General features: G+C 38.3%; 2 protein-coding genes across 2 annotated transcripts in view; one reads left to right on the top strand and one right to left on the bottom strand.

Annotated features, from left to right (window-relative positions):
* mrpl11 (mitochondrial ribosomal protein L11) overlaps positions 1-25,325 on the bottom strand; it is a 71,539-nt gene extending 46,214 nt beyond the window's left edge. The window contains exon 1 of the mRNA XM_019365057.1: positions 25,172-25,325. The gene's annotated coding sequence lies outside the window, so the exon portion shown is untranslated. The remainder of the gene's footprint in view (positions 1-25,171) is intronic.
* On the top strand, positions 4,515-10,237 carry LOC112848126 (trichohyalin-like). The gene is made up of 2 exons (XM_025911182.1): positions 4,515-5,792; positions 10,124-10,237. The coding sequence occupies exons 1-2, from the start codon at positions 4,745-4,747 to the stop codon at positions 10,201-10,203; spliced, it is 1,128 nt and encodes a 375-aa protein (XP_025766967.1). The 5' UTR covers positions 4,515-4,744; the 3' UTR covers positions 10,204-10,237.
* Positions 25,326-26,362: the final 1,037 nt, after the last annotated feature.

Genomic DNA, 26,362 nt, shown 5'->3' with positions numbered 1-26,362 from the left:
CTTTGGATCAGGTGGATTTAAACAGGACTGTTTAAACTGCATTTAAACAGGTACGACTGTATCATGGAAATCGCTGCATGGGCACAGGAACGCTTCCAGAAATTGTCATCTGTCCACAAATGCAAAGAAGAACAAGATCCACAATGGCCACCATCTTCTTTGGGTCAAAGATCCTTTCAAATGGACTGAGGCAAAGTGGAAAACTAGTCAGACAAATCGTAATTTGAAATTACCTTTGGAAAACATGCTCTGGACTAAAGAAGAGTTTTATTATGAAGACATTATCAGATATTGCACACCTGGAAAGGCACCATCAGTGATGAAAAGTATGTACAGATTTTAGCCAACATATGCTCCTATCTAGATGACGTCTTTTTTGGGAAAAGCCTTGCATATTTCAGCAAGACAGAGCTATACTGGATACAGCAGCTATTACAACAGCATGGCTTCATAGTAAAATAGCCCAGGTACTGAACTAGCCTGCCCGCAGTTCACACCTTTCAGCATTTGAAAACATTTGGAGAATCATGAAATGAAAAAAAGAAATATGACAAAGAAGGTTCAGGACTGTTAAGCAGATAAAATTCTATAACAGACAGGAAAGGGACAACATTCATCTTCTAAAATCCTGCAGCTGGTCTCCTCAGTTCCCAGATACTTACCTGATGAAAAATATGACTTTATTATCAAGGTTTTCAAAGTAATGTATATATAAAGTGAAATGAAATGCTTGTAGTGGTGAGACTAGTTCCTCATCCTGTCCACTGATATCTCCCTTTTCCCACTGATACATTGTAACTCTTGCTTTTATTAAGGCTTCTGTGACTGAAGTGAAATGATTTAATAATAATCCTAAAAGCTGGCAATGCAGCAGCATCGCCACTGAGGACATAACTAATGTGAACTGAACCTCAAATTCACTTCACTCAATTTTATTTAAGCTCAGAATCTTTATTTGCAGATCATGCTGATTTTATCACAGCATTATGTTCATACAGTCGTGCCAAAACAAAGTTTTCACAGGACTCTAGCGCTGGGCGATATGACGATATATATCGTGTGGACGATAGAAAAGTGTCTATCGTGCCATTTGTCTTCTATCGTTTCTAACCCTAATTTTATAAATTATTACATAAAATATATCATTAACCCTTTACAACCGGTCGGAGCAGGCACACTCCGTTTTGCCTAACTATTTTTAAACCCCTGTACAACTGGAACCAGGTAAGGTAGCGCAATAATTCTTTTTGCATATGAAACTGTAGGAGTTGTACTTACATCTTATTCCATTAGCTTGTCCTAAGTCACGGTTTCCTTCCACATATAGCTTTGCAAAAATTGCATAAAAAGCACTTCCAGCAACAAAAACATAATATTCCAGACTTGCAGCAACAAAAACAATATTCCAGAAACACGCTTTGCCGATCCGATCAGCTATTCATAACACTTCCCACGTTGGAATATAAGTCAGCGCGAACTATCGCATGTCCGCCATTACCTGTCCGAAACCGGAAGTGACGTCATTTTCGCGGAAAATGTAGTTTTTAAAAGTCATGTTTGAATTTATGCTTTTCTGTATCATTTCTGGGATGCTTAGAAGTCAAATGACACTGTTGGAAATAGTTTATTTTGATGCACATGCTGTTTTTTTTTTTTGCAAATTTGCATTATAATATTTATTTTCATTTTTCCTGTAGTATATAAAAATTAGTGTATCTCAAAACTAAAACTATGAAGACACTCAAAATAAATTTCTCGTGGTTGGAAACTATTTTGTGCAACTTTTTTGTATTTACAGTTTTGAGGGATAAGCCTCTTAAATTTCTCTAACTAGAAATATATGTTAAACAAACAAAACAAAAACGATTTTAAATTTTTTTGTAGTTTATTGCACTTTTTTTGCAATTTATGTAGTTACTATGGACTTAATGCATACATATTATTAAAATTTGGGCTATAACGGTTGTATTGATGTATAGCAACTTGAAATGCTCCCACAAATGGCACTACAGCATGTAAAATGTAAAGATAAGCTCTGGCGGACTTGGTTCTATGGTAGGTCTTAAAGGGTTAAATAGCCTGTGGCAAATATATTAGTGTTGTCTTCTCACTATACATACTTTTAACTTTATGCAAGAGAAAATAAAGTATAAAAAAAATGATATTTTTCGCAAAGAAACTCCGTCTTGTGGTTTTGCGACATGGTGCTGCTTTACGTGCACCCGGATTTGCGACATGCTTTACGGTAACTCAAAACAAAGACTGCACCCTCTCCACTCGCTGTTTACAGACTGCATACTTTCCAGATGACCACAGGTCAGGTGGTATATCGTGATATATATCATTATCGTGATATCAAATAAATCATATCGTGATAAATATTTTTTCCATATCGCCCAGCACTAGTGAAGACCAATTATTTAAGAGAATAAAGAGAGGTTAGTTTATTTTGGAGGCAAGCTCCATTTATTTAGAAAATTTTTAAAAAGGCAGGAACGCTCTTTAGAGGTTTGTGGGTGGCTCTTAAAAGAGCCGTTGTGGGGAAGTCACTGGGACTTCAAATAGGCTATTCTTCTGGCTGACAAGACACTGCTCCCTCCGCCGAGAAGTGGGCCATGAACTTCTCCCTCACCAGGACAGCCTCTCTGGAGGAGTTTTTGGCTGCTACACAATCCAGGCCTTGCAACGGCCAGAAGTAAACCAGGTCTAAATAAAACAAAACAAGGACTTTATAAGATAGACCTTCTGAGTATCACTACAAAGATTACCAACAGTGGTCCTCACACCACAGTTTGATATCAGCAAACACCGAGAGCATACATTGATATTAGAGATGGCACAATACCACTTTTTGATGGCCGATACCAATATCACAAATTTGGATATCTGCCGATACTGATATGAATCCGATACAGCGTATTTTGTAATCAATAAAACTGTTTTTTATAATATATTAGAGATATATTTTATAATATATCTTGCTGCATTTTGTATAAGTTCATAGTCAAGTTTAAAAAAAAAAAACAAAAAAAAAAAAAACAAGAGACTGAAGCTATTCTTTTATACCTTTATGCAAAAAATACACTGCACTCAAAACGTTTTATAGTTCAGCAACACTGATCAACCTAATAAATTTAAACCTACACCATCCTCCCTATTCTGGTATTTTAAAGAGTACTTAGTGGAAATATTAAGCAACCTAACTAATAGGGTTGCCAACTCCCAGCAAAAATATTGGGGAACTACCCCCCGCCTTTAATCAATGTAATCAACTTTAATTTAATGCAAGTGTAAAACAAATGCACAGAAATCAATTATTTTTCTACAATAATTAAATAGATTCAACATCTTTCTTCAACAGAATTGCAGAATGCACAGATGGTACCTTCCCAAAGGAAAAAGTACTATCCGGTCTTTAAGTCTGAGGTCACTAGCCGTATCTGGGCTCAAACTCCGCTGCAGGTCCCAAAGTCAAACGATCACTGTGGCATCACTGAGAGTTGAAAAACTGTCTAAAGTCTTTCATCTGTAATAAAATGATCAGCGTTCTGCTCTACCAGGTGTAACAATTGAGTTTAACATCCAGGTATCCGTGAAAACGGAATTTATGACATTTAACAGAGTTAGAAATTAGCAGGAAGTTAGCTCGCTAGCTTCCATCTAAATACAATATAGCATGTCCTGACTGAGGGATTTTGGAAACAAATTCAAACGTACAGCTCTGCTATCACTTCCAACATAAATGAAGACAGAAAACTAAACAGCAGTGACATTTGTAGGGTTACTGAAGTTTGGCTAGCTGGTATATAATGATGTGCTACGTGACCGCTAGCGACACAGCTATGTGAGCATAATATAAACACGCTAACTTTAGTCCACTCGATAAAAGTTAACGTGAGGATTCTCAGTGGTCAGGAACAAATGTAATCGCATGGCAGGATGCTGTAAACGGACCAAACCTCAGCCAGGATACAATACAATTAATAAAAATCTGGAACTACATAAAAATGTTGATGTTTGATTTTGTTTACTTTTGTTTTGTTTACTACTATGTGTCTGACAGTGATTATCTGAGTAGATAAAACAATGGTCCTGTACCACCAACATCATTATGGAGTTGTGTGAGTCAGTAGGATGTTTGTTCTAATTTGCTATGAGCTCAGAGTGCATCGGAAATAAAACTAATAGGCTATAAAGAGTGATATGAACATATTTAGAACTTACCGGAATGAAAATGTCTGGAACACACCAACAGATATTTGGAGATGTTAGGGAACCGGATATCAGCTCGTCTCACAGCTGCTATCCAGGCTAGACGCCTTCATTTGGTAACATCGATACACGAGCTGCCTCATGTTGCTTCCAGGTTGGGAAAGAATGAAAAGATAAACCATTTTCAAGCTTATTCTCTTGCCGGTCGTGCGATCGAACATTGCAGCCGACCACACAGCAAATACGAACCATGGCTGTTGTGTGTGTCTTCGCTCCCTTTTCACTTGCGCTAGACCCCCAAAATGGCGGATCGGGCCAAAATCCTTTCCACGCCCACCCCCGTGACATCACGCTCCAAAGCCCAGCATAGGGGGCGGGGCTTACGCTCAGATCAAAGGCCTTTGCAACGTCACAATAAAGGAGCTTCCAAATCGAGGTCTTAAATAGAGCCTTAGCATCACTATACTCTACACAAGTGAACCCCAAAGTTATTCTGTCTAAAATACCGCTGTCTCACATTTATGCTTTTGCAATGGCACAAACATTAACAAACTTCAACAAGGCCCTCCAAACGTCCTCTGTTCAAATGCCAAACAAGGTACTGGCAGATCTTAAATTCAGAGCTCAAAAAGAACTAAAATTTAGAGAGGAAATGAATATGTCAGACATATTAATTCAAAATCACCAGCACAACGCTAATCTTAGAACGCTTAAAACATACGAGGTTCTTCGTGAGCAAAGAGAGCAAATTAGGAGGAAAAATAACCTTAAAGAAGTTCAAAAAGAAATCGAGTTAAAGGAGCAACGGGAGGAAAAGCCGTTAGTGGAACACCTTGGACACGAAAATATAGGGAAGGCTGAAAGAAAAGCCAGGTTTAAGTCACTCCACAACAGCTGGGAGGACGCAATCAGGCTAAAGGAAGAGAGAATGCAGGACAAACAAAGGGAAAGTCGGGAGTGGGGTGAGGCTGGCAGGAAGGCTGACGCGATATTATTGGCAAAGCATATGGAAGAGGCGCAAAAAAGGCGTGAAAAATACATTGAACTTTGCCAATATAATTACGAGAGAGCCAAAGAAAAACGTGCTTTGGCTGAACTTGAGAAAGAAATGGAAACACAGTATTTGTTAAAGCAACGACGTCAGGCCACCGAGAACGAACGCCGTCGTCGCGATATGGAGCTGGAACTTCTCAAAGCCGCTCGTAAAAACATCCCAGTTTTAGACAGAACAGAGGGGGAAAAACATAGTGTTGTTTTAGAAAAGGAAGGTTCAGATGACTTTCAACCAAAGCCAAAAGAACCACTCCTCCAAAGGGAGAAACGAGTTCATTTCTTCCTTTGTCAGGAAAGCAGCAGCTCAGAACAAACAACAGCTAAAACGGAACAAGTTCAGCTGCCAACAATTAATAAAACAAACAGGCGTGTGTCTGTAGCTAAAGACTCACCAGCTAATGATAAAAAACTTATTCCCCACTCTGTGGTTTCTCAGAAAACACGGTGTGCCCCCATTATTAAAAACCAATACAAGGTTGATGCACCTTACGCACCACGCTTATTAGAGACGTGGGACATCAACACAAATAAAAATTTAATCCCACCCCTGCCTCCTCTTCCTATTAAACCACAGAAAACACGGTGTGCCCCCATTATTAAAAACCAATACAAGGTTGATGCACCTTACGCACCACACTGAAAAAAATGCAATAGGGTGGTTGTTGAATTTGCATAAAATTACTTCATATATCCAGCATGACTAATTTAAATTTCACATCTAAACATATTTTTGTCTTTTAATTTTCACATATTCTTTAAGAATATTCATTCTTTTAGAACAAATCATGTTGAAAAGAAACAAGTTAGTCGTGTTTTATCCTCAAGCTCCGCCCCCTGGAAAGGAAAAATCGGCTGCACTGTCCGCCATTTTTGTCTCTCGCTTTGGAAAATCTACTACCATCTGGAGTTTTACACTTGAAGGTAAATAAGATTTTAAAGCTAACACACCAGTGAGAAAGAGTGTAGACCCTTTATATATGTGGACTTTTACTGGGGTGTTGTTATTTTACAGGTATGTGGGCTGTTTATCGAAAACCAGGAAAGGCCAATGTTAGGCTCCAGTTAGCTAATGGTAACCGAAATTATGCGATAAGCAAATTAGTAATTAACATATATAATGTGAGTTAATATTGTTTATATATTCTTTCAGTCTAAATTAACAGACTATTACAAACTTGCATTGGTGTCTGTAGTAAGTGGTGGTACCTGCAGTGTCTTAACCATTAAACAAGCTAATGTAGGGCCGGGATATGACTAGTTTGTTGAAACATGTCTGCTGCCAATGTGACTGCGCACACATGGTAACATTACCAGCACATAGCCACAGCCGCTATAAACATGCTAAAAGGTCAATCTAGCTTCTGTAGTCAGCAGCTGGAAGACTCAACACAGACCCAAGATTCAGTGTAACGGTTATCTAAATGTTGTGTGTCCTGTTTGTAAGCCCAGAAAAAGAAATTAAATAAAATGACGACCTTGAGCTTCAAGCTAATGTAAGCGTAATGCTATAGCATAAAGCTAATGCAATGATGAGGTTGTTAAATTAGTAAAAATACAGTAAATATATCCAACATGAATAATTTATATTTTTGGTCTAAACATAATTAAGTCTCACGCCTTTCACTTGTTTTAGAAGGATGTTCAGTCTTTTAAAACCAGTCATATCAAAATAACAGAAAATAGTTATGTTTTCTGTTGAAACTCCACCCCCCAGGGTGTGGTCTGCGAGGGAAAATTCACTGTGGCGGTCCGCCATTTTTTGTCTTCGCTTCGTTTACCTTTGGTGCTGAGCTTTACTTTGTCGAGGTAAACTGAAAACTACATGTTTGAGAGGAAACGAAGAGAACATCCATTAGATGGGGAAGTTTTTCTCATGAATTGCCGTTGAGCAACATAATGGAAAAAACAAGTCATTCCTTAAGTTAACTAACGATAATGCTAGCTTAAGCTGCGGGACAATATTATGTGCATTAGCTTTTTTTCAGTGTGTGCCCAGTCACATTCGCTTGTTTTTTTCTCAGTGAATACAGACTAACTAACTTGTGTCCATTTAGTTAACTGGTTGTACCTAAAATGTTTTAGTTAAACAGTTAAACAAGCTAGTTTGCCATGGGGTGGGCTCTGTGTGTGTGTGTGTGTGTGTTCGGAGGGGGGGGTCTTCACTAAAGTCGGTTTATTTAGGGCATGACACCTATGCAGTACTCATTAGGAGAGGAAGTGCATGGCTTGGGGCTTTATTTCATGTTCTGGGGCAGTGAATGTAATGTACTGATAACATGTTAAAGACAAACAAAAACCCAACAAATTATTTTAACTGATTTATAGAGAGACTGAGAGGAGGGCTTAAAGAGATAAGAAAAAATGACAATATAAATATGTTTAATTTATTTTTTCTGTATCGATATATGGTGCTTATCCCTGCTGAAGGGCAGATTGGTGTTGCTTCAGAACAATTCTCTAGCGTTGTTACGTAGAGGTGTTACAGTTAAGGTTTTAATAACATTATTTTATTTACTAGTGAAGCTTTGCATATGTTATCTCACATTCTGTAAGGTAAATTTTCTGGAAAGGTCAAATTAATTAATTTAACTAAGTATTAATGAAAGACCTTGATGTGTATATGACACTAATAGATGTAGTTTCTGGGTCATTTGGCAGAACTGCAAAATGGCCAGAAGGAGGCAACTGCTGTGGTTGCAAACAGGCTTTGGGTGGTATTGAAGTAAGGGCAACTATGGAACTGCTCAGCAACATGGGACCCATAGCTAATAAATAGTAATATGACAAAAATAACAACTTTGTGTGGATGTAACCTTGTGAGATCTGAGATTTTGACAGCATTTTTATGTGACAACTTCTCTTTTTAGATAAATGCAGAGTTTAAGCGCATTACCTCCATGCCACTGCAGTCCAGATTACTCTCGCAGATAGATGTGCTATCTGACAAACTAATAAAGGTCTTCAAAAGGCGAGGAGGACAAAGAGGAAGAAGACTTCAGAACATTCTGGAGCCCACGGCCCAGGTAAGAAAAAAAAAAAATTTGTGTATACACTTTAGGGAAAATAATAATTTTAACAAAATGCTGCTTGTCACTCTATGCCAGGAGTATGTTGAAAATCACCTGGGATTTTCACAATTTACCATGGGTGCGGGGGTTTTTTTCTTTTACCTGCATTAGAACTATGTGTGGAGTTCATAGTTGAACACCTCTCTATGCTCTGACAGTATTCTGCTTCTTTGCATGGAGATTTCACTTCAGAAATGCATTACCTTTTTAAGCATTCTGAGGATTCAAATCACATGCTGTAATGAATCCATTTTTGTTCACCTAATGTGTTAATGTTAACATTTTTTGGAATAGTGACACAGATTAAAATAAGATTTGGTATAATGTTCTTTGACCTGTGTTCTGTTTAATTAAATTTTGGATTTCTGCATTTTCTAGGCCGCAGATGAAGCCGTTATCCAACGATCTAATAAGGAAACAACCATGGGAATTTACATCATAAAGTCAAGAGATACCAATGGCAGCCCTGAGGACATCGGGATAGTCCTTGAAGGCCAGAGAGTCTGGCAGGATTTGGATAACTATACCCTAGCAGCTGCAATGCTGTTTGGACTAATGTACACTTTGAACCTCACCTACCCACTGGAAAAGTATACCTTGGAGGTATTATAGAAACTGTTTATGGAGCTCAAAAGGAACAGCCTTTCAAAGAAGGCCCAGGTTTTCAGGACCAGACTGTACGATTGAACAGTTTTCCAGTTATGATGTGGGAACAACATGTTTACCTCTTCGAATATGGACCATCCTTTCTTTTAAGCCAGCACTGGTAAAGTTGCAGTACATAGTGAAACTTATTTTTCTGGCACTTTTCAACTTGGGGCCTTTATTACTGCAGTGTTCAGTGTTCACTTTTCAAGCCATGGCTCTTTTGAAAAAAAATTCAAACTTTGAATGTCCATTTTTCTCAATGGAAATGGTGCCTTGCACCAATTTCACCAGTTAGCAATTTTTTTTCCCAAGGTGCACCACTACAAACAGATTGCATGGTCTAGTATTAGTGATTGTGATGTTTAGTGATAGAAGCAAGCCAATACTAATCAGTTTAGGTCTCTTGGTTTTGTGCCTGTGGGTTATAATGTTATTTTAAGTCTCCTTTTTGTGTCATTTTAATAATTACACCCCTTTTGCCATATTACCTTATGGCTCTTACATTTAAAAAACTATTTTTTACATAAGCGTGATGTCATAAGGCCCCACAATGTTGAATCCAGGTTACAGCAGATAACTTTGAGGAATGCTGTGGAATGTTTTTCAAGAGATGCATTGTACAAATATGACTCATGTATATTTTGGAAGCCTGAATTGAAAGTCCATTGTTACAACTGTGTAGTATTTTCAAAAATACAGGTCATTGTTCAAAAATGTTTTGCTTATTTCTTTGATTGAAGAGAAAGTGTACAGTACATACAGTAAGATCAGCCTTAATTTAGTTTTATTTATTGAACACTCAATTATATATTAGATTATATATTATATATTAGAAATTTGTTATAAAATAAAATAAGCTTGTCAATATAACACATAGTAGTCCAATACAATTAACACAAAAAGTTCATGTCTGATAAACAAGTGGTTTCTATAAATATTTGACCAGAATGAAAAACGTAACAACAACATAAAAAAGTCATGTTCATGTTACCAGATAAATGTGTGCAGGTATAACATGAAAAACTCAGGTTAACCAAACATAACTTAATTTCGTGCAACCGCTTACAATAATTTTTTTATGTTTATCCCACTGATTATTTTTTTCAGTGCACGCTTATTAGAGACGTGGGACATCAACACAAATAAAAATTTAATCCCACCCCTGCCTCCTCTTCCTATTAAACCACAGAAAACACGGCGTGCCCCCATTATTACAAATTAAGACAGGGTTCTTGCACCTTGCCTATCACGCTTATTACAGACATGGAAATATTAACAGCAGTAAAATATAAATAACACCCCCCAACCGGTTGCAGCAGATAGCCGCCCCTCCCTGAGCCTGGTTCTGCTGGAGGTTTCTTCCTGTTCAAAGGGAGTTTTTCCTCCCCACTGTCGCCATGTGCTTGCTCATAGGGGATCATTTGATTGTTGGGGTTGTTTTTTCACAACAACAGTTGTGAAAATATTCACAACTGTTGTTGTGAACATATAACTGTTGTTGTGAACATATAACTGTTGTTGTGAACATATTCACAACAACAGTTATATTGCAAAGTCTTCACCATCCATCAGCCATTACAATACAATTAATAAAAATCTGGAACTACATAAAAATGTTGATGTTTGATTTTGTTTTGTTTACTACTACGTGTCTGACAGTGATTATCTGAGTAGATAAAACAATGGTCCTGTACCACCAGGGTTTTAATAGTTTTGCAATTTTCATTAGTTTTTATTTTTATTTCGTTTTGACTTCAGATTTTCAATTTTATATTAGTTTTAATTAGTTTTTACCAATTGTTTGCTAGTTTAGTTTAGTTTTTATTTTTTTGAAAATCCTTAATTTCAGTTTAGTTTTGATTAGTTTCAGTTATAGTTTTAGTTGTGTTTGCAATAAAGTGTAACAAAATCCCAGTTTCATCATATCAGTCATTCTCTTCTGCTTATCCTTGGGTATGTTGCTATTCCAGCTACCATACCCTGCACCCTGGACAGGTCGCCTGTCTGTCGCAGGGCTAACAAGCAGAGACAGACAACTCACATTCCCACCTATGGGTTCTTTAAATAAATAAATAAAGGCAGATGAACAACCACTGATACCAGGCAACTATAAAATGTATATCTTGGCCGCAATGAGACTATTAACTCTTGCAGCACCGGGTGTTAAGGCAATTGACTCACACAGTTATGTAGATATCCCAGTCCTGTTGTCTCGGGATGCATCACGCTGCCTTGCCTGGGGTTAGCTTCTGTTTCTGGGGATGAGGGTTGAGTGTGCTCCCTTACCTTCTCAAGGTAAGCTAGGTTAGCCTTCTTGTGTGAGCTTTTCAAGTGCACTTTAAGGTTTGTGGGATTTTTTTCCTTTTAGAAATGTCCCTCATAATTTGTCTCGTTCCACTACAACACACTTGCTTTATCCAAAACACAGTCATATTCAAAGTAATCCCAAATTGGACTCTGGCGCTTTCTCCAGACTTTTCCTGACATGATTCTGCGCGTGGACGGAGCAGCAACACAGACGACTGGACTAACGTACTGCCACCTGCTGGCATAATGAGACACAGCAAGAAAAAAACCTGGAAGCTAAACTTCTTTTTCACCCTTGACTATTGTATGACACGCACACATCAACGAAAACTAAACACATTTTTGCTATAAATTCAGTTAATTTTAGTTAGTTTTGTGAACACTCATTACAGTTTTAGTTAGTTTTCCTTTTTTTGTTTTTATTTTTATTTCCGTTAACGAAAATGTTTTTTCACTTCTAGTTTTCGTTATTTCGTTAGTTTTCGTTAACGATAATAACCTTGTGTACCACCAACATCGTTATGGAGTTGTGTGAGAATGACTGGGAGAGAGACTGGAGGACTACTGTGAAATCAGAAAAAGCAGTGTAGTTATGGGGAGGTACTTCCTGTACATTGCTTCTCCAGCTGTGTAAATTACATTTTTCTCAGCAGCAACAGTTTTGGGGTTAGGAGAATACCAGGACCAGTCAGTGCACAATTACCAATTCATCAGCTGCATAACAGCAGCTGGAGCCTAGCGCACTGTACTGAGTGAAACATTTCCACACTTCGGTGGCTCCGCTCTTTGTGTTTGTCTTTTTTGCGCTAGATTCTGAAGCTGCGGGTTTGATCTCTCTCCAAACAATATTGACTGAACCAGCAGCAAAAGAAGATCCAAACTAGCTTCACGTTTCGCTTCACATAAACATCGTCATGAATTCCCTCTTACTTTTGCTGTTTTGCTTCCACCACAATTTAAAAAAAAAAAAAAAAAAAAAAAAAAAAAAATCACACTTCATGCAGAGCTCTCCGTCTCTCTCTCTCTCAGGAATAGATTCCCATAAAAAAAATCTGTTTTCTGCTTTATTCGCTTGCTTATTACCCACCAGGCTACCGTTGTTTACAGTGCTGTCTGCCACTGCTTTTTATTTTTAAACTTCCAACAACAAAGCCTAATTTCTTCAGTTCAATACTGAACAAATGTATCTATTGCAGAATATTTTTAAGGTTATCTGCTATAAAATCCCAGGCCAGGAAAATCTCCTTCATGTTTTTCTGTGTTTTATCCTCAGTTACTTTGACATAAAGGCATCTGCTGTGATGCTTACACCTTTGATCAAGTCCCACAAGTGTCAGCTTTGTTTTTATAGATATAAAAATATGGATATGTACTGATAAGTGATCAGAATTATAATATTTCTGACTGAGCCAAAATTTCACTGATTCAAATAAAATCGCCGAAATTCAATTTTCGCAAACGACGCTCAATGCCTCATCAACAATGCATTTTGTGCATTTGCACGTATCGCGTCTACCGCTCGAGTTGGAAAAATCTGAACTCCAGCTTCAAGTCGCCGCGACAACTCACCAGGAGCCTGGTGATGATGCTCTGACCTAGTTCTAAGAGGCAGATCCAGCCAAAGCTCCTTCTCTTCCACTTTAAGCTGTGTCCTTTTTATTCGTCTCTCTGTAAATAGTTTAGTTTTAAATATATTTTATATATTTAAGTTGAATGTTTTTTTGTTTGAGAATTTTAATATTATTTCAAATAAATTTTTGTAATGACTAATGTCTCAGTTCTACTACACAGCAAATATTGGCACTAGGGCTGCCACAAACGATTATTTTGATAGTCGACTAGTCACCGATTATTTTTGCGATTAGTCGACTAATCAGATCATGCATCCATTGGACGTAAAATGTACAGCTTATTGCACCAGCATACGTCTGCTCTTATATAACTATCATTAGCTTACAGCTTGAAGTGTTTAAGGTATGTGCTAACTAAAAATGAAGACAAGATGATAATTTATTACACTTTTAATGAAATTTGCAGATTGTTTCAGTAAAGTTTAATAAACTCAGCCGTCTGCTCCTTGCTATCTAAAATATAACAGGACACCGGAGTATATTCTAGAGCATCTCACACTTCTGATAATCAGTTGTCTGCTTGACGTTTATTCAGCTGTGCAAAAACTATAACTTTATTTCTCAGCCAAAGTGACTTATATTACATGTTTAACCTGAGTAGCGAAAGACGGCGGTGAGTTTGAAAACGATTTGCCGGGAGTCCGGTGTTCTCACCGACTCTAATGAGCCTAGAACCCCGGCTCACTATCGAGCTGGTGGGTAACAGACGTCTCCGAAAACGTCAGAGGGCTTTTGAAAATATGTGGTGTCTTGATAGACTGAGCAAATATTTGAGGTTTACACAGCTACATTCTCACCTGAAAATATGTTAAACGTTTATTTTGTGACCCAGAAAGAATAATAAGAGTAACATTAAAACTAACTAGCTGCCGCCATTGTTGACAACTGCGCTGGGCCGCGCTATGAATTCTGGGACACAGTTTCTTCTTCTTCGGGGTTTAACGGCAGCTGGCATCCTTGTACATGCAGTGCTGCCATCTTCTGTTTCAGTCCGTTATTACACTCTTAAATACTACTTCTTATTCCTGAGTCTTTTGGGATCTTACAAAGCTTCAAACGACGCGTCGACTATTAAATTAGTCGTCGACGATTTTAATAGTCGACGTAATCGTGACTAGTCGACTAATCGTGGCAGCCCTAATTGGCACACAACCTGACACATGTAGAATTTATTTTATATTATACTAATGAAAAAAAATATACTACTATATAGGAACATAGGACTCTATGCAGTCCAGTGAAAAAAAACACAGAAATTACAAGGCTGGGAAGCAGCAAGGTGGTTGTAATCAAATTGACTTGATTAACGGATGATCAGGATTGCTGGTCTGGAGCATTCAGATATACATTAGTACAATTCCACAATCTTTCTAGGAGTGGATATCTCAGCAAATTCAACCCAAGGTCAGACCATGAAATGCTTATAGAAAATCCAACAAACCCAAAAGCAACATCTGAGGTCTAAGGCTCTACAAGCCTCAGTTAACATGTTAAATATGAAAATGAATGACAGAACAATTAGAAAAAGACTAAACAAGGATTGTCAGGAGAAAGCGTCTTCTCTCTAAAATGAATATGGCAGCATGGCTTAAGTTTGCAAAGCTGCATCTGAACAAACCACAAGATTTCTGGAACAATGTCCTTTGTAAAGATCAGACCAAAGTGGAGATAATAATGCACAGCGCCACATCTGAAAAGTTCAAACTACAGCAAATCAGCACAAACACCACATACTCACTGTCATGCAGGCGGTTGTGAGATGGTGATTTGAGGTTGTTTTGCAGCCAGAGTACCTGTACGTTGAAGTCATTGAAAGAGTTCTAGACTCAAATGTGAGGCCATCTCTCTGGCAGATAAAGCTTGGCAGCAAAGTTGGGTCATGCAACAGGACAATGATCCCAAACACAGCAGCAGATAGACAACAGAATGGCTGAGTAAGAATCAAGGTGTTGCTATGGCCCAGTCAAAGGCCAGACCGCAACCTGATTGAAAGGCTGCAGAACCAATAGTCAAGTTATTGCTGCTAAAGGTAGTTCCACAAGTTACTGAATCATGGGGTGAACTTGGATTTTCATCAAACCACAAAGAGTCCTGTAAAAACCTCTGTTTTTACAGGACATGACCTTGTTAAAGGTTCAAAACATATCATCATGTTATCACATGAAACGGAAAATAAACTATTGTTTAACATTTTTCTGTTATGTTTATGGTTTGTTTTTAATAATTGTCAAATGGTGCAACACTATGGATTGTAGGATGATATTTAACTCATTTCCTTTCATGAAAGAATGATTGAAAGTTTAAAAGGTTGCTTGGAAACACTCCCTGTGTGACGTTCAACCACCGTTCAAGAGACCTAACCAAAGATATCACCACACTTATTTAAAACTGGTAATCTGTCATCTAGAGCTCTCATATTTTATTTATAATTTCTACCCATACTGGTGGCATGGCACCTCTTTGAAGGCCTGCCACTAAATTGTGTACAGATGTTGACGGCGCCCAGATAATGAAGTCTTTGATGATCCTCTGACTTTTCCTGAGGTTGACATTTGTGGTTTTGAAAGAAATGTCGTGACAACTATGGGATGGATTGCCTTGACATTTGATACAAATATCCATTATGCCCACAGGAAAAATCCTAAAGACTTTTGATCTCCTGACTTTTGATGTAGTACAGCGAGGAGGTCAAAACTTTGCACTTCATGAAATATTATATCAGATTTGTTGCCACAAAAGTTGGCGATCCCCCTGTCTTTCCTGCATGTATCTGACATTTGAGGTTTTAAGTGAAATGTCATGATGAATACTGACTAGATTGTCATAAAAAATTGGTACATTCTCTCTAACACAATGAATCGTGTAACTCAAAATTTCAAGTACTTTAATTATGGACTAATACTGGGAAATTAAAGACATTCACATCACCCTCAGCTACACAGCTCATTTGGGTATTCTTTGCATGGTAAAACACTAATTAAAATGATAAACATTATACCTGCTAAACAGCATCTATTAAGATCTTTTACCTGCATTTAAGCATTGTCATTATCAGCTGAGAATTTTATCAATGTCACGACCCTTATTTTCTAACTAGCAGAGCTCTTTTTTTTTTTTTCTCCGACTTGATTTGCTTGTGTGTCTCATGTGTTTTGATAACATGGTATCTGCAGCTCGGCTGATAATTCCCAGCCCTAATTAGGAGGATTGTAGTTTAGCAGATTACAATGCGTGATCCATTACTTGATATTTCCTGTCCTGAGAGTATAATCTTGTCATACCCTGACAGAAACTGAAGTATTCTTATTCTGCTCTCATCAGTCAGCCTTAAGAGAAAAAAAAAAAAAAAACAGTTTCTGTTTCCACGTCTTTAAAGAGATAAAAACCTGCCAGCATCTTTTTCCAAGCAGAAACCATGATTAGTATTCTTTGAAATTCCAAATAAAAAGGACCAAGTTCTTTCTTATCTTCTAGGCAGACTTTAAAACACCTCTGACATGTTGTTTTATTCAACTCTTAGTTTGGCAGTCCATCTAGTGGCAACAATCACCTTTACATTTCATATAAGGGAAATTCACAATGAGTCAGTGGTACACGTGCATGTGACTTCTAAGATAACCACTGCCACTGCTACACAACTCTGCTGTCAAACATTTTATTGCATATTAAAGATAAACAGGAGGAAAGCCCTGGAGACAAGCTGAAGTCCCTGGATACCAGAAGAAAAAAAGCACAAGCATATTAAAATTATAATAGCAATTTTATGTTTCTGCTCATCTATGCAGAAAAGTCTGCATTGCATTAGAGCCGCAATAAACGACTGGTGTCCTTGAATGAAAAAAGGCGACAAAATATCTGTTAACAGCAAAATAAACTGCACGGGAAGGTCCTTCACAGCAGGCAGTAAGAAACTCTTGGATACACTATCTGTTTGGATGGCACCATGCTATGAATTAGAAGCTACAGATTAACTGTAATCGATGGGCTTAATGCAGTGACCAAACAGAACAAATGTACTGGGCTGTGATCATTCACTGTGCCACACAGGACGCTCTCAATAGGATTAAGAGGTAACGTTAGATATAAAGTTATAGAGAGCCAGTCATATGCCAATGCTGTTCCACTACATTAGTATTCATCCCATCAAACTCCGGCCCTGGAGCTATTGATTGCTGAATGCCAAGTGCTAAAGGCCAGTCAAATAAAAAGAAGAACTCAAGAAGAGTCTGAATGATCCCTCAAGACTGAATAAGGGAACTTGCAAAACCTGGTTTAACCCAAACCTGAACCTGCAGGTCTCATCTCTCTGGGCTCTTGGCTGTGCATTTCAGAAATAAACAACTCATTACTTCCATTTCAGTAAGGAATCAGTTTTACAGAAAATAGCCTTATATAAAACCAAATCTCATTATAATGTTACAAATATATGATGGATACATGCTGAAAGTGCAGACTTCCAGCTTGGATTGAAGGGGTTCAATGTAAATATTTCATTAGGTCCTGTGGAATTACAGCCAATCCACTGTTTTCTGGACCTGAAATGTAGCTGTACCATTCACTCATAAGTTGTTGTTTTTGTTTTGTTTTTTTAGGTGTGAGCTGTGTATATTATTTATTCATAAATTAAAAACCAGTGAACAGTCTGGAGTTGAGCCATATTTGGATGCTGTGGCTGTAAAACCACAAATGAGATCTTATGGAAGTGACACAGTCCATAATAACAACAACAATAATAGCAACACAAATCAAACAGGGAGGAATATCAACAGATTGGTTCATTGGTTCATCAGATTAGTGAATGAACTCACTAAAAACAACAGGAGTGGATGATCGTGGAATCCTTTCCATGATTTAAAAAAAAAAAAAAAAAAAAAAAAAAAAAAAAAAAAAGTAAAACCCACAGCATCCAGTTTAGTGAAAAAAACTCCCCAGCAGGTAGATATATCATACTATAATGTAGAGATTACATGGATCTTAGTGGCTTGCAATAGCACGAGGTCATCAGTTTTTATTGATGATGTGACACGAGACAGATGGATGAATTCTGAAGCGAATGGAGTTACACTTTCTGCTTACACTCACCCATCAGCAGCAAAGATGCATGGATGGTGCCTCACAGTACAGACTGACAGACTGTGAAGGCTACTAAGGGGTTTCTGAAGGTCAGAATTTCTGCCACGGCTGAGTGAATTACCTCATCTTAACCTGACCCAAAATGAATTTCACTTACTGATGAGAAACTCAAGGCAGAAATACCCACAACAAGAACTGCAGTAAAGGCCTGGTAAAGCACCACAAAAGAGAAAACCTTGGTTTCTGACTTCACACGATATCTGCAAAGCATTCCTCTTAAAATATTAAGCATTAATAAGTAAGTAAATAAATAAGTATAGTAGTAAGTGTCAATATTTATTGATAACTATTTTCATTTGCAAGGTTGCTTTTTGACTCCCCAAAAATAGGAGTGGTGCATTAAAAATGTTTCTAATACCTCAAAATGGCAGAGACATTGTTTAATTGTTTGCATACTTGATGATTAATAGCTAATTAATGAATAATAGCTACAAAAAACAATTGTACCAGCATCTAAAATAGGTGGACATAACTGTGTATGCTTATTTTGAATTCAGCCATGTGGAGAAATAATAGCCACACGTCTGAACTAATCACAGATAATAAGCTGGATGCTCCTCTTGATTTTCTTGTTTTTCACTTTCCGTCTGTCAGGCTCACAAAAGGCAGCATTTCTGCTTATTTCTGTGTCTTTTTCTTTATGTGATAGAGTTATAGCTGAGCATACACCTCCAGGGTTAAAAAACATAGCCGACACAGATATGACAAACACTGCAATCTTGAAGCCCGCCGCTTGAGGCTGCAACTTGCTGACCAAGCCAGTTACCCATCTTAAAATTTAATTGAGCTAGGTCCTTCAAACGTGTTTGGTAAATATCTGCTGCTATGACTATGAATATGAACAAGTTAGCATACAATGATGGATCCCCCAAATTTACAGATGTCTGATCTTTGACAACAGATTTGGAGGCCTGTAGAAATCACAACTTTCCATGTAGGGGACTGCTGTTTCATTTACAGCTTCTCACAAAGAAGCCACGTGGCATTTTTTTAATAAACAGTTTAAATCAGGTGAATGCTTTCACAGATATTAAAGCCTGAATATGGAGAAGAACTCATTTTCATCCAACTTCAGTGTGAAGTTCCCCGGGATCACTGTGTACCAAATTCAAATGAGCATTTTTAGAAATAGCAAGTCTGTTAATATTATATACAAAAAAAATTTATGAGGTTCTCTCTCATTTTCATTTATATTGAGATATCTTTTACCACTAAAATAATAACAATAGGGGCCTGATATTTTGTATTTATCCTATTAAGAGGTATCTTTCCCTGAGAATTTTGTCATCGGGCTAATCTGAGATGGTCATGTGGGAGGCATTTGAAGAGCCGATTTGCTGTTTTATGTTAAACTTTTGCACACATACACTCTTTAAAGTGGTGAAACCTTACTCAACTTTTACTTCTTGAATACTCTATCTCTGTGGGATCTGGGATGATCTTTTTGTAGCCAATCATGTTACTAAATCAACAAATTTGGCTGTTAAACAAATGGAACCAAGACATTACACAGCTTTTCCAGTGTTTCATTGCCCTTTTCCCAACTTTCTGACATGTATGTTACGTTGATATGGTGGCTTATCATTTCAGTAAGATAATATCTTCCCAGTCTTGTGTGAAAGAACTTGACTGGTCCGCACAGAGGCCTAAACTCTGGTCCATCCATCACCTTTAGATCGACTGGAACATCAGTGCCATGTAGTCCAACAACAGCATCCTACCCTACAGATGTTCATGAGGCTTAAATGGAGCAAATCTATCTCATTTAATAAGATGCTCATGTTTTGTCAAATGGCCACATAGCGAGTGACATCTCCTGCCAAACTCATAAGAAACCACCATGCAAAAAGGAGACAGTTAATGAGCCGCAGCTCTCATCTGCATTGTTTTAATGATCGTGTTTAATATCAGGGAACTCGACTACTAAAACAGCACATGCCCATCACTGTGGCTCAGGTTTAAACCAGGACCTTGTACTTGAATAGTGATGACTCCCGGCCCTCCAACACTCTGCATGTATTATCTCTGCTTGCCTGTGATCAAATCCCAGGGAGGCAGTTTTCTTTACTGGCTCTTCTGAATTACATTTCCCTCGCCCCATCATCTTCGACTGGCAAGACAGAATGTGTTACAAACTGCTTGTACTTGGAATAAATCTAGAAAAAGTAACAAACAACAACAATGACGAATCAGCAGCAGAGAGGGTACTTGAGAAATATATTAATAAAAGTGAAAACAGCACAGACTCCACATTATTTGCTGATATATTTTGCAGTCGGGGAGCTTGTTTTATATTTTATGGCTACACCACAGCCATTTTTTCCTGGTATCAAAGCACAATGCACATCAAAACCACCGACTGGTGTCTTAAAAAGCATGCTAGAGTTAGACTGCATGTTCAGCTAGAACTAATATCTTCGAATTCACAACAGGATGTTGTAGGTTTAAGTGGCAGGATCTGTGATTTGTGTGGCCTCATTAGACTTCCCCGTGTTTTGGACGCCGCAACGAGGAAAAGTAATACGGGAGGAGGAGAAGTAGTACAGCTACACATCTCGATGATTACACACAGGAGAAGCATCTCAGCCATCTCCGGGTGTCATGTGGATACACACAGCTCTGACATTATAAAATTCATTCTTCAGAAACTGCAAGCCAAGTGTGACAGCAGCCAGAATGTGACAGTAAACAGTCTGAACTCTGAAGCCATCTGCCCCTCTGGGTCTGAGCTCCCGCTGCAGCTGGACCTCACAGTCACAGTACTGAGGAAGTATCATTAATATATAACAGCAGAAGCGGGTGGATGCTTAGTGACCTCAAAAACACAGACCAGAATTAGCAGAGACTGAATACCTAGAAGGAACCTGCAGTGACTGCTGATACCCACCACATATTGGTCATTAATTACTTACAACAATCTTTAATCTCAAGCAGCAGACAGCTGAGTTTCACTTTGTTTTGCAATTTAAAGAGAATCCCTGTAAGTTTTCAGGGACAAAGGAAGCACAGTACGACTCTAATATCAATCAGCAGGTTCCAACCAGGTGAGGAAAGACAAAAAACACTAAACCCAGCCAGAGAAAATTCTTTTTAATCTTATATTGTTCTGCATGAAAAACTACTAAAAGAGAAATATAAAACAGTAGATGATGGGGGGGGGGGGAAACCTCTCTCTGGCTGAACGACTCTTGGAAGTGCGATGAGCCAATTTAAACCTCTGATACAATGGATCAAAAAGCCTTTAAAAGCTTTTCATGACCTGAATATTCTGGGCTGCAGTAACATTCAGTCCTAACGCAACTAAATTTTAGTGCAAGGCAGGTTTATAGGAAATATAATCTTATCATTACCTGAATCGAAGTTCTTAGGTTAAGATATGATCTGGAATTATGCATCCAAATATCAGGAGGTGAGTGAAGGTAGTGAAAATGGACATAAGCACAGCTTTTAATGTCACATAATTTATTAGCTTTTCAACCACAGTTGCAATTAACAGTCACCACAGCCTGCTGGGTGAATGTGTAAACCACTACACTATGAAGTCACTAACAGTTAATCACAGCACTGTGCTGTAAGAATTGCTAAAACGAAGCAGTAATTATCTGTTTTTTAGCTTCATGTGTGCATTCCCTTTTCAAAAGCTGGCTATGAACTCGGACTCAGTTAGAAATGATTAAGAAACAAGCAGGCTTCGATGTTCACGTAATTAAGGTGGGTGAATATAACACTTAATAGGACAGACACTCCTGATGAAGGGTTGTAACATGCAAATCTCAGTCCCATGTTTATGAATAAGAGACTAAGAGGGCATCCACTGTAAGCAATATCTGTGGCATGAATTTCAGCCAGGGTACTTTGTTTCCTGTGTTTCTCTACACCGATGTTTCCCCTGGTGAGACATTAAGCTACTCTAGGGGAATAACACTGAGTGAAACTAAGTTAAATATCTATGATTTATCATTTATGTAGGGAAAATTAAATAACTGAGTTTGGGAAAGCTATTGTGTGAACTTTTGCCTCGGAGAAATGTAATTTGGGTCCTTCTTTATTGTTAATAACTGATATATTTTGTGGGGGCTGAAGGGCACGAACATTTGAAGGTGGGCATGGCAGGAAAAGATTTGCGAAACATTCATCCAAAGCGCTCTGAAGGACTATCTTCTTGTTTGATATGAGAGACAGTGACATGGCAACGAAAGCAAACCTCGCCATAATATTCTTCTGCACCTCAGACAAATCCTCCACATGGCAGAAGAAGTCAAAACCAGTCAATCTTTTCACGCTGCTGCAGCATCTCACTTGTACACTTTCTTCTTATTTTGCAAATGTAGAAATGGATTATGCTTTACTGTTATAGATAAAGCAAACTAGCAGTATCTAGTTAATTACATTAAACTCCAGCTGCAACACAGTGACACATTAATGAATCAATAATTATGATTGAGTAATACAATGTGGACGATTGAACAAGGATGTTTTCCTTTAGGTATATTTTTATTCTTTTTTTTCTCTTATTTCAGTAAAATTAAAATTGGTATTTAAAATCTCACCAACAGACGTCAGTAGATTGTGGATTGCTGCCAATGAATGCTGTTTTTTAACCCTCCCCAAGTGCATAACTGTAGCTATGGTGGTCCCTCTAGGACAAACAACAATATCTGCCATTTATTTCTGAGTGTAGGCTGCCAGTCTGCTGTTTACCTCAGCTGTCAATATGTGTTTATGTCTATTTGCTCTAGACGAGCTTGTAAAACTTTGTGAAAGGAGCACGATATGAGTCAGTGAGGCTCACTTCTGTCTAATAAGACCGACACTGAAGTGAGTCGTTGAGGAACTTCCTGAACTTCTCTGCAGGTAAGAACCACTGTTTTTGCCTCTGTTAGCTCTTAGTTGGCTGCTGGATCTAACACTGTTGAACTTGGACACTCGGTGAATAAACTCTCATATGATGTAAAAATGTAATCAAATTATTTATCACACGGAGGTAGGGCTGTTCGATATAACGATATATATCGGATGACGATAGAAAAACGTCTATCGTTTCATTTTACGCTATCGTTTGTTTCGTGGTGTCGCAAAATAAACTGTTTACGGCAATATTTTTTCATCATTTTGATGGTCACTGTAGTGGCTATATTAATTTCTTAAAGTTCTCTCTTTCTCTTATATTTAATATAACCACACTACGGACGGACAAGCGCTTGTTTTTTATGCGTTTTCGTTAGCAACAACGACGGTAAAACCACGGCGTGTCCGCTTGTTTATTTTCCACATAAACCTTTCACAATAAAGCTCAAGATCCTGTTGAGGCTTTTCAAAATAAAACGAGTCACGTGAAAGATGCAGAATATTAACGGATGAGAAGCAAAAAAGAGCCGCCAGGTGCTAAAAAAATAAACCTTAGACTCAAACGTTAGAACAGACTTTTCTCCGCAGCACGCTGTGTAATAAATACTCAAAGAAAACGGCGGCCGTTACAACTTACGTCTAAAAATGTATAGTTCCATGCATCAGTTAAAACACTCGACTCCAGGTAAACGACGCCCAGCTGGAAACACTTCACAAGTCGAGATGCCCGAGATTCACAGAATTTACAGGAAATGTTACATTTTTGTAATTTATATCGTTATATCGACGATAGATGTCTTAATATCGGGATATGAGATTTTGGTCATATCGCACAGCCCTACACGGAGGCCTAACATTAGCTGGAATAATGTTAGCTTATAACCAGCTCTCACTTTTGTTTAGCCAGCTCACAGCTGGAGACAGAGGGGTTGCATGTCTAATCTGCTGACAATATCAGGAATAAATAAGCATGTTTATGCAGGTTTTTGTGTGTTAGAGCCATGACTTCAGTTCAGGAGAATAGGCTTGAGGTGAGGAGGAAGAGGATGATATTTTATCTAGATGCCTCTGGCTTTGTCTCTTTCCTTAGCATTTTCACTTTTTTTGGAGAAGGCGACCCCTTCGGAGACGATAAAACATGGCTATGATCCTTCATATTGTAAATATCAATGTGCAGACCTTGAGTAGCATTGAAGGGACCTTAAAATTTGTCTCTATGGCACATGAATTCTCTTCTGCTCCGCCTTTGGCATGCTATGTATGTGGCTGGTCTTAAGTCACATAAGTAAAAAACGTGATTAGGCAGAACAGCGATGTCCACCACAGCCACTGTATTCAAGATGTCAGATCAACATGGTGGATTCCACAAACCAGCAACCACTTCTATACGCTTTTAATGGATTAAATCTAAGTTTGTGAGAACACATTCATTTATTGGAAGGTGTAATTTAACACTGCTAAATATGTATTTATGATTCTATTAAATAACATATTAAAAATTCTACTGTATTCCTACAAACTGGTGATCCTTTGGGAAATTAGGGCAAAAATGCAACCTTATTCAGTCTACTTTCATTCCATCTTCAGACTCTTTTGGATTGCCAATTTTCACAAATTGCCAACTGTTTTGCAAACAATGTATCAAAACTGCTCCCCCATGTCTCTCCCTGGTATCCACGTGTAACCCCATTGATAAACCCCAGGAAACGCCTCTGTTTCTGCCACCAGAAAATCATCATCTACCCAAAACACTTAAAACACACAAAATGAAATCTAGGAAGAAAAAAAACCCAAACCTTCTACGCAAAATTCAAAGTAAGAAACTTGATATTTCCAAGGTCCTTCATTTGGATATGCTAACATCTTTAGATATCTTGTAGTGTTGCCACTTAACAAAAGACAGCTGATACATATACCGGGATATAAGTGGCTCCCATTGATTTACAGGATCTAGTTTTTGACCAGTGATCTGTCCACAGCTGTTAAACGACCAGATGCTTTAATATTAGCGGGAGCTTTAAAGTATTCGTTTTAGACTCCATCCTGTCATCTTAATAAATCAAACAACGCGATGATGGGCAACTGTAACCCCGAAAAGCCAGAAATGAGCGTGACGCAGAGCAGCAGCAGCACTTTGTGACCACAGACTGACCGGACAGACGAAGCTACAGACACATATCAAACATCGTCTCTGCTTTAAACCTCATTAGCAAGTCAAACGGCGCCGTGTTGAACCCAAACGAAACGGGGAAAGCCACACTGTCATCTTACCTGTCCCTTGTGCTGTACCTTCACGCCGTCAGCAGCATCCTTCAGGGCGCAGACATCTTGGATTACTGAACATCGCGGGCTGTTTGCGCCTGCTCATCACGGCACTGCCACCTGCTGGACGGGAGGAGGAGCTGTAACAGCTGGGGAAACCGGAAAGAGTTTTGCTCAAGGACACTTCAGCAGAGTCAAAGTCAACGTAATCTCCCTTATTTATTGCACATCCAGCATTAGGTGGTAATAGGTTATCGTACTGAAACTTTTAATTTTTAAATGTAGTCAATTATTCAAACAAAACATCAACATTTTGAGGGCCTGTATACCAACTTTCTCTAAAAAACTCAAAGCAGCTCATCTGGCGACAATGACTATGCCACATTTACTCACTTACAGTAAATCACTGTTTTGTTCCCATATTGACATGATAGCATCACACAGCTGCTGAGGATTTGTTGGCTGTACATTCATGATTTGAATCTCCTCTTCCACAATATCCCAAAGGTGCTCTATTGGATTTAGATCTGTTAACTGTGGAGGCCATTTGAGTACATGTAAAAAAAAAAAAAAAGAATAAGAAAAAACGTTTGAGATGATTTTGGCTTGGTTGGACACAACCACCAGAAGATGTTTGCAAAGCAATGAAGACGATCAGATGATACCAAGGAACCCAAAGTATGCCAAGAAAACATCCCCCACTACAGACAGTTAATGGCAAAATCTGGTACTAACAAGTGAATGTCAGCAGAAATCGAGACAGGTCACGTTTTTCAATCTTCTCTTGTCCAATTTCAGTGAGTCTGGATGAATTGTAGCCTCAGTTTCATATTTTTAGCTAACAGGAGTGGCACCCAGTGTGCTCTTCTGCTGTTACTTTTGCCTTCCTCTCAGCTGGAAGCAGTCTGGCCATTCTCTTCTTAACTCCGATATCAACAAGGCATTTCCACCCAGAGGACTGCTGCTCACTGGATATTTTCTCTCTTCTGTGAACACTAGGGACGGTTATGTGAGAAAATCCCAGTAGAGCAGCAGTTTCTGAAATACTCAGAGCAGCCTGTCCATCACCATCTATGCCACGTTCAAATTCACTTAATCACCTTTCTTCCACTTGAACTTGCTCAGTTTGACCATGTGTGCGTCCATAATTTCACAGAGTTCCTGCTGTGTAATAAAGTGGCCAGTGAGTATGTTTCAATA

This window comes from Oreochromis niloticus, linkage group LG2 (genome assembly GCF_001858045.2).
Source record: "Oreochromis niloticus isolate F11D_XX linkage group LG2, O_niloticus_UMD_NMBU, whole genome shotgun sequence".
NCBI classification, from domain to species: domain Eukaryota; kingdom Metazoa; phylum Chordata; class Actinopteri; order Cichliformes; family Cichlidae; genus Oreochromis; species Oreochromis niloticus.
This window is presented reverse-complemented; position numbering and strand designations above follow the sequence as displayed.

Excerpts from the sequence above, each read along its gene's own strand:
- LOC112848126 (XM_025911182.1), top strand. The coding sequence starts at position 4,745 with ATGGCACAAACATTAACAAACTTCAACAAGGCCCTCCAAACGTCCTCT. Across the intron at positions 5,793-10,123 it reads GACGTGGGACATCAACACAA|ATAAAAATTTAATCCCACCC; the intron begins ATAAAAATTTAA and ends ACATCAACACAA.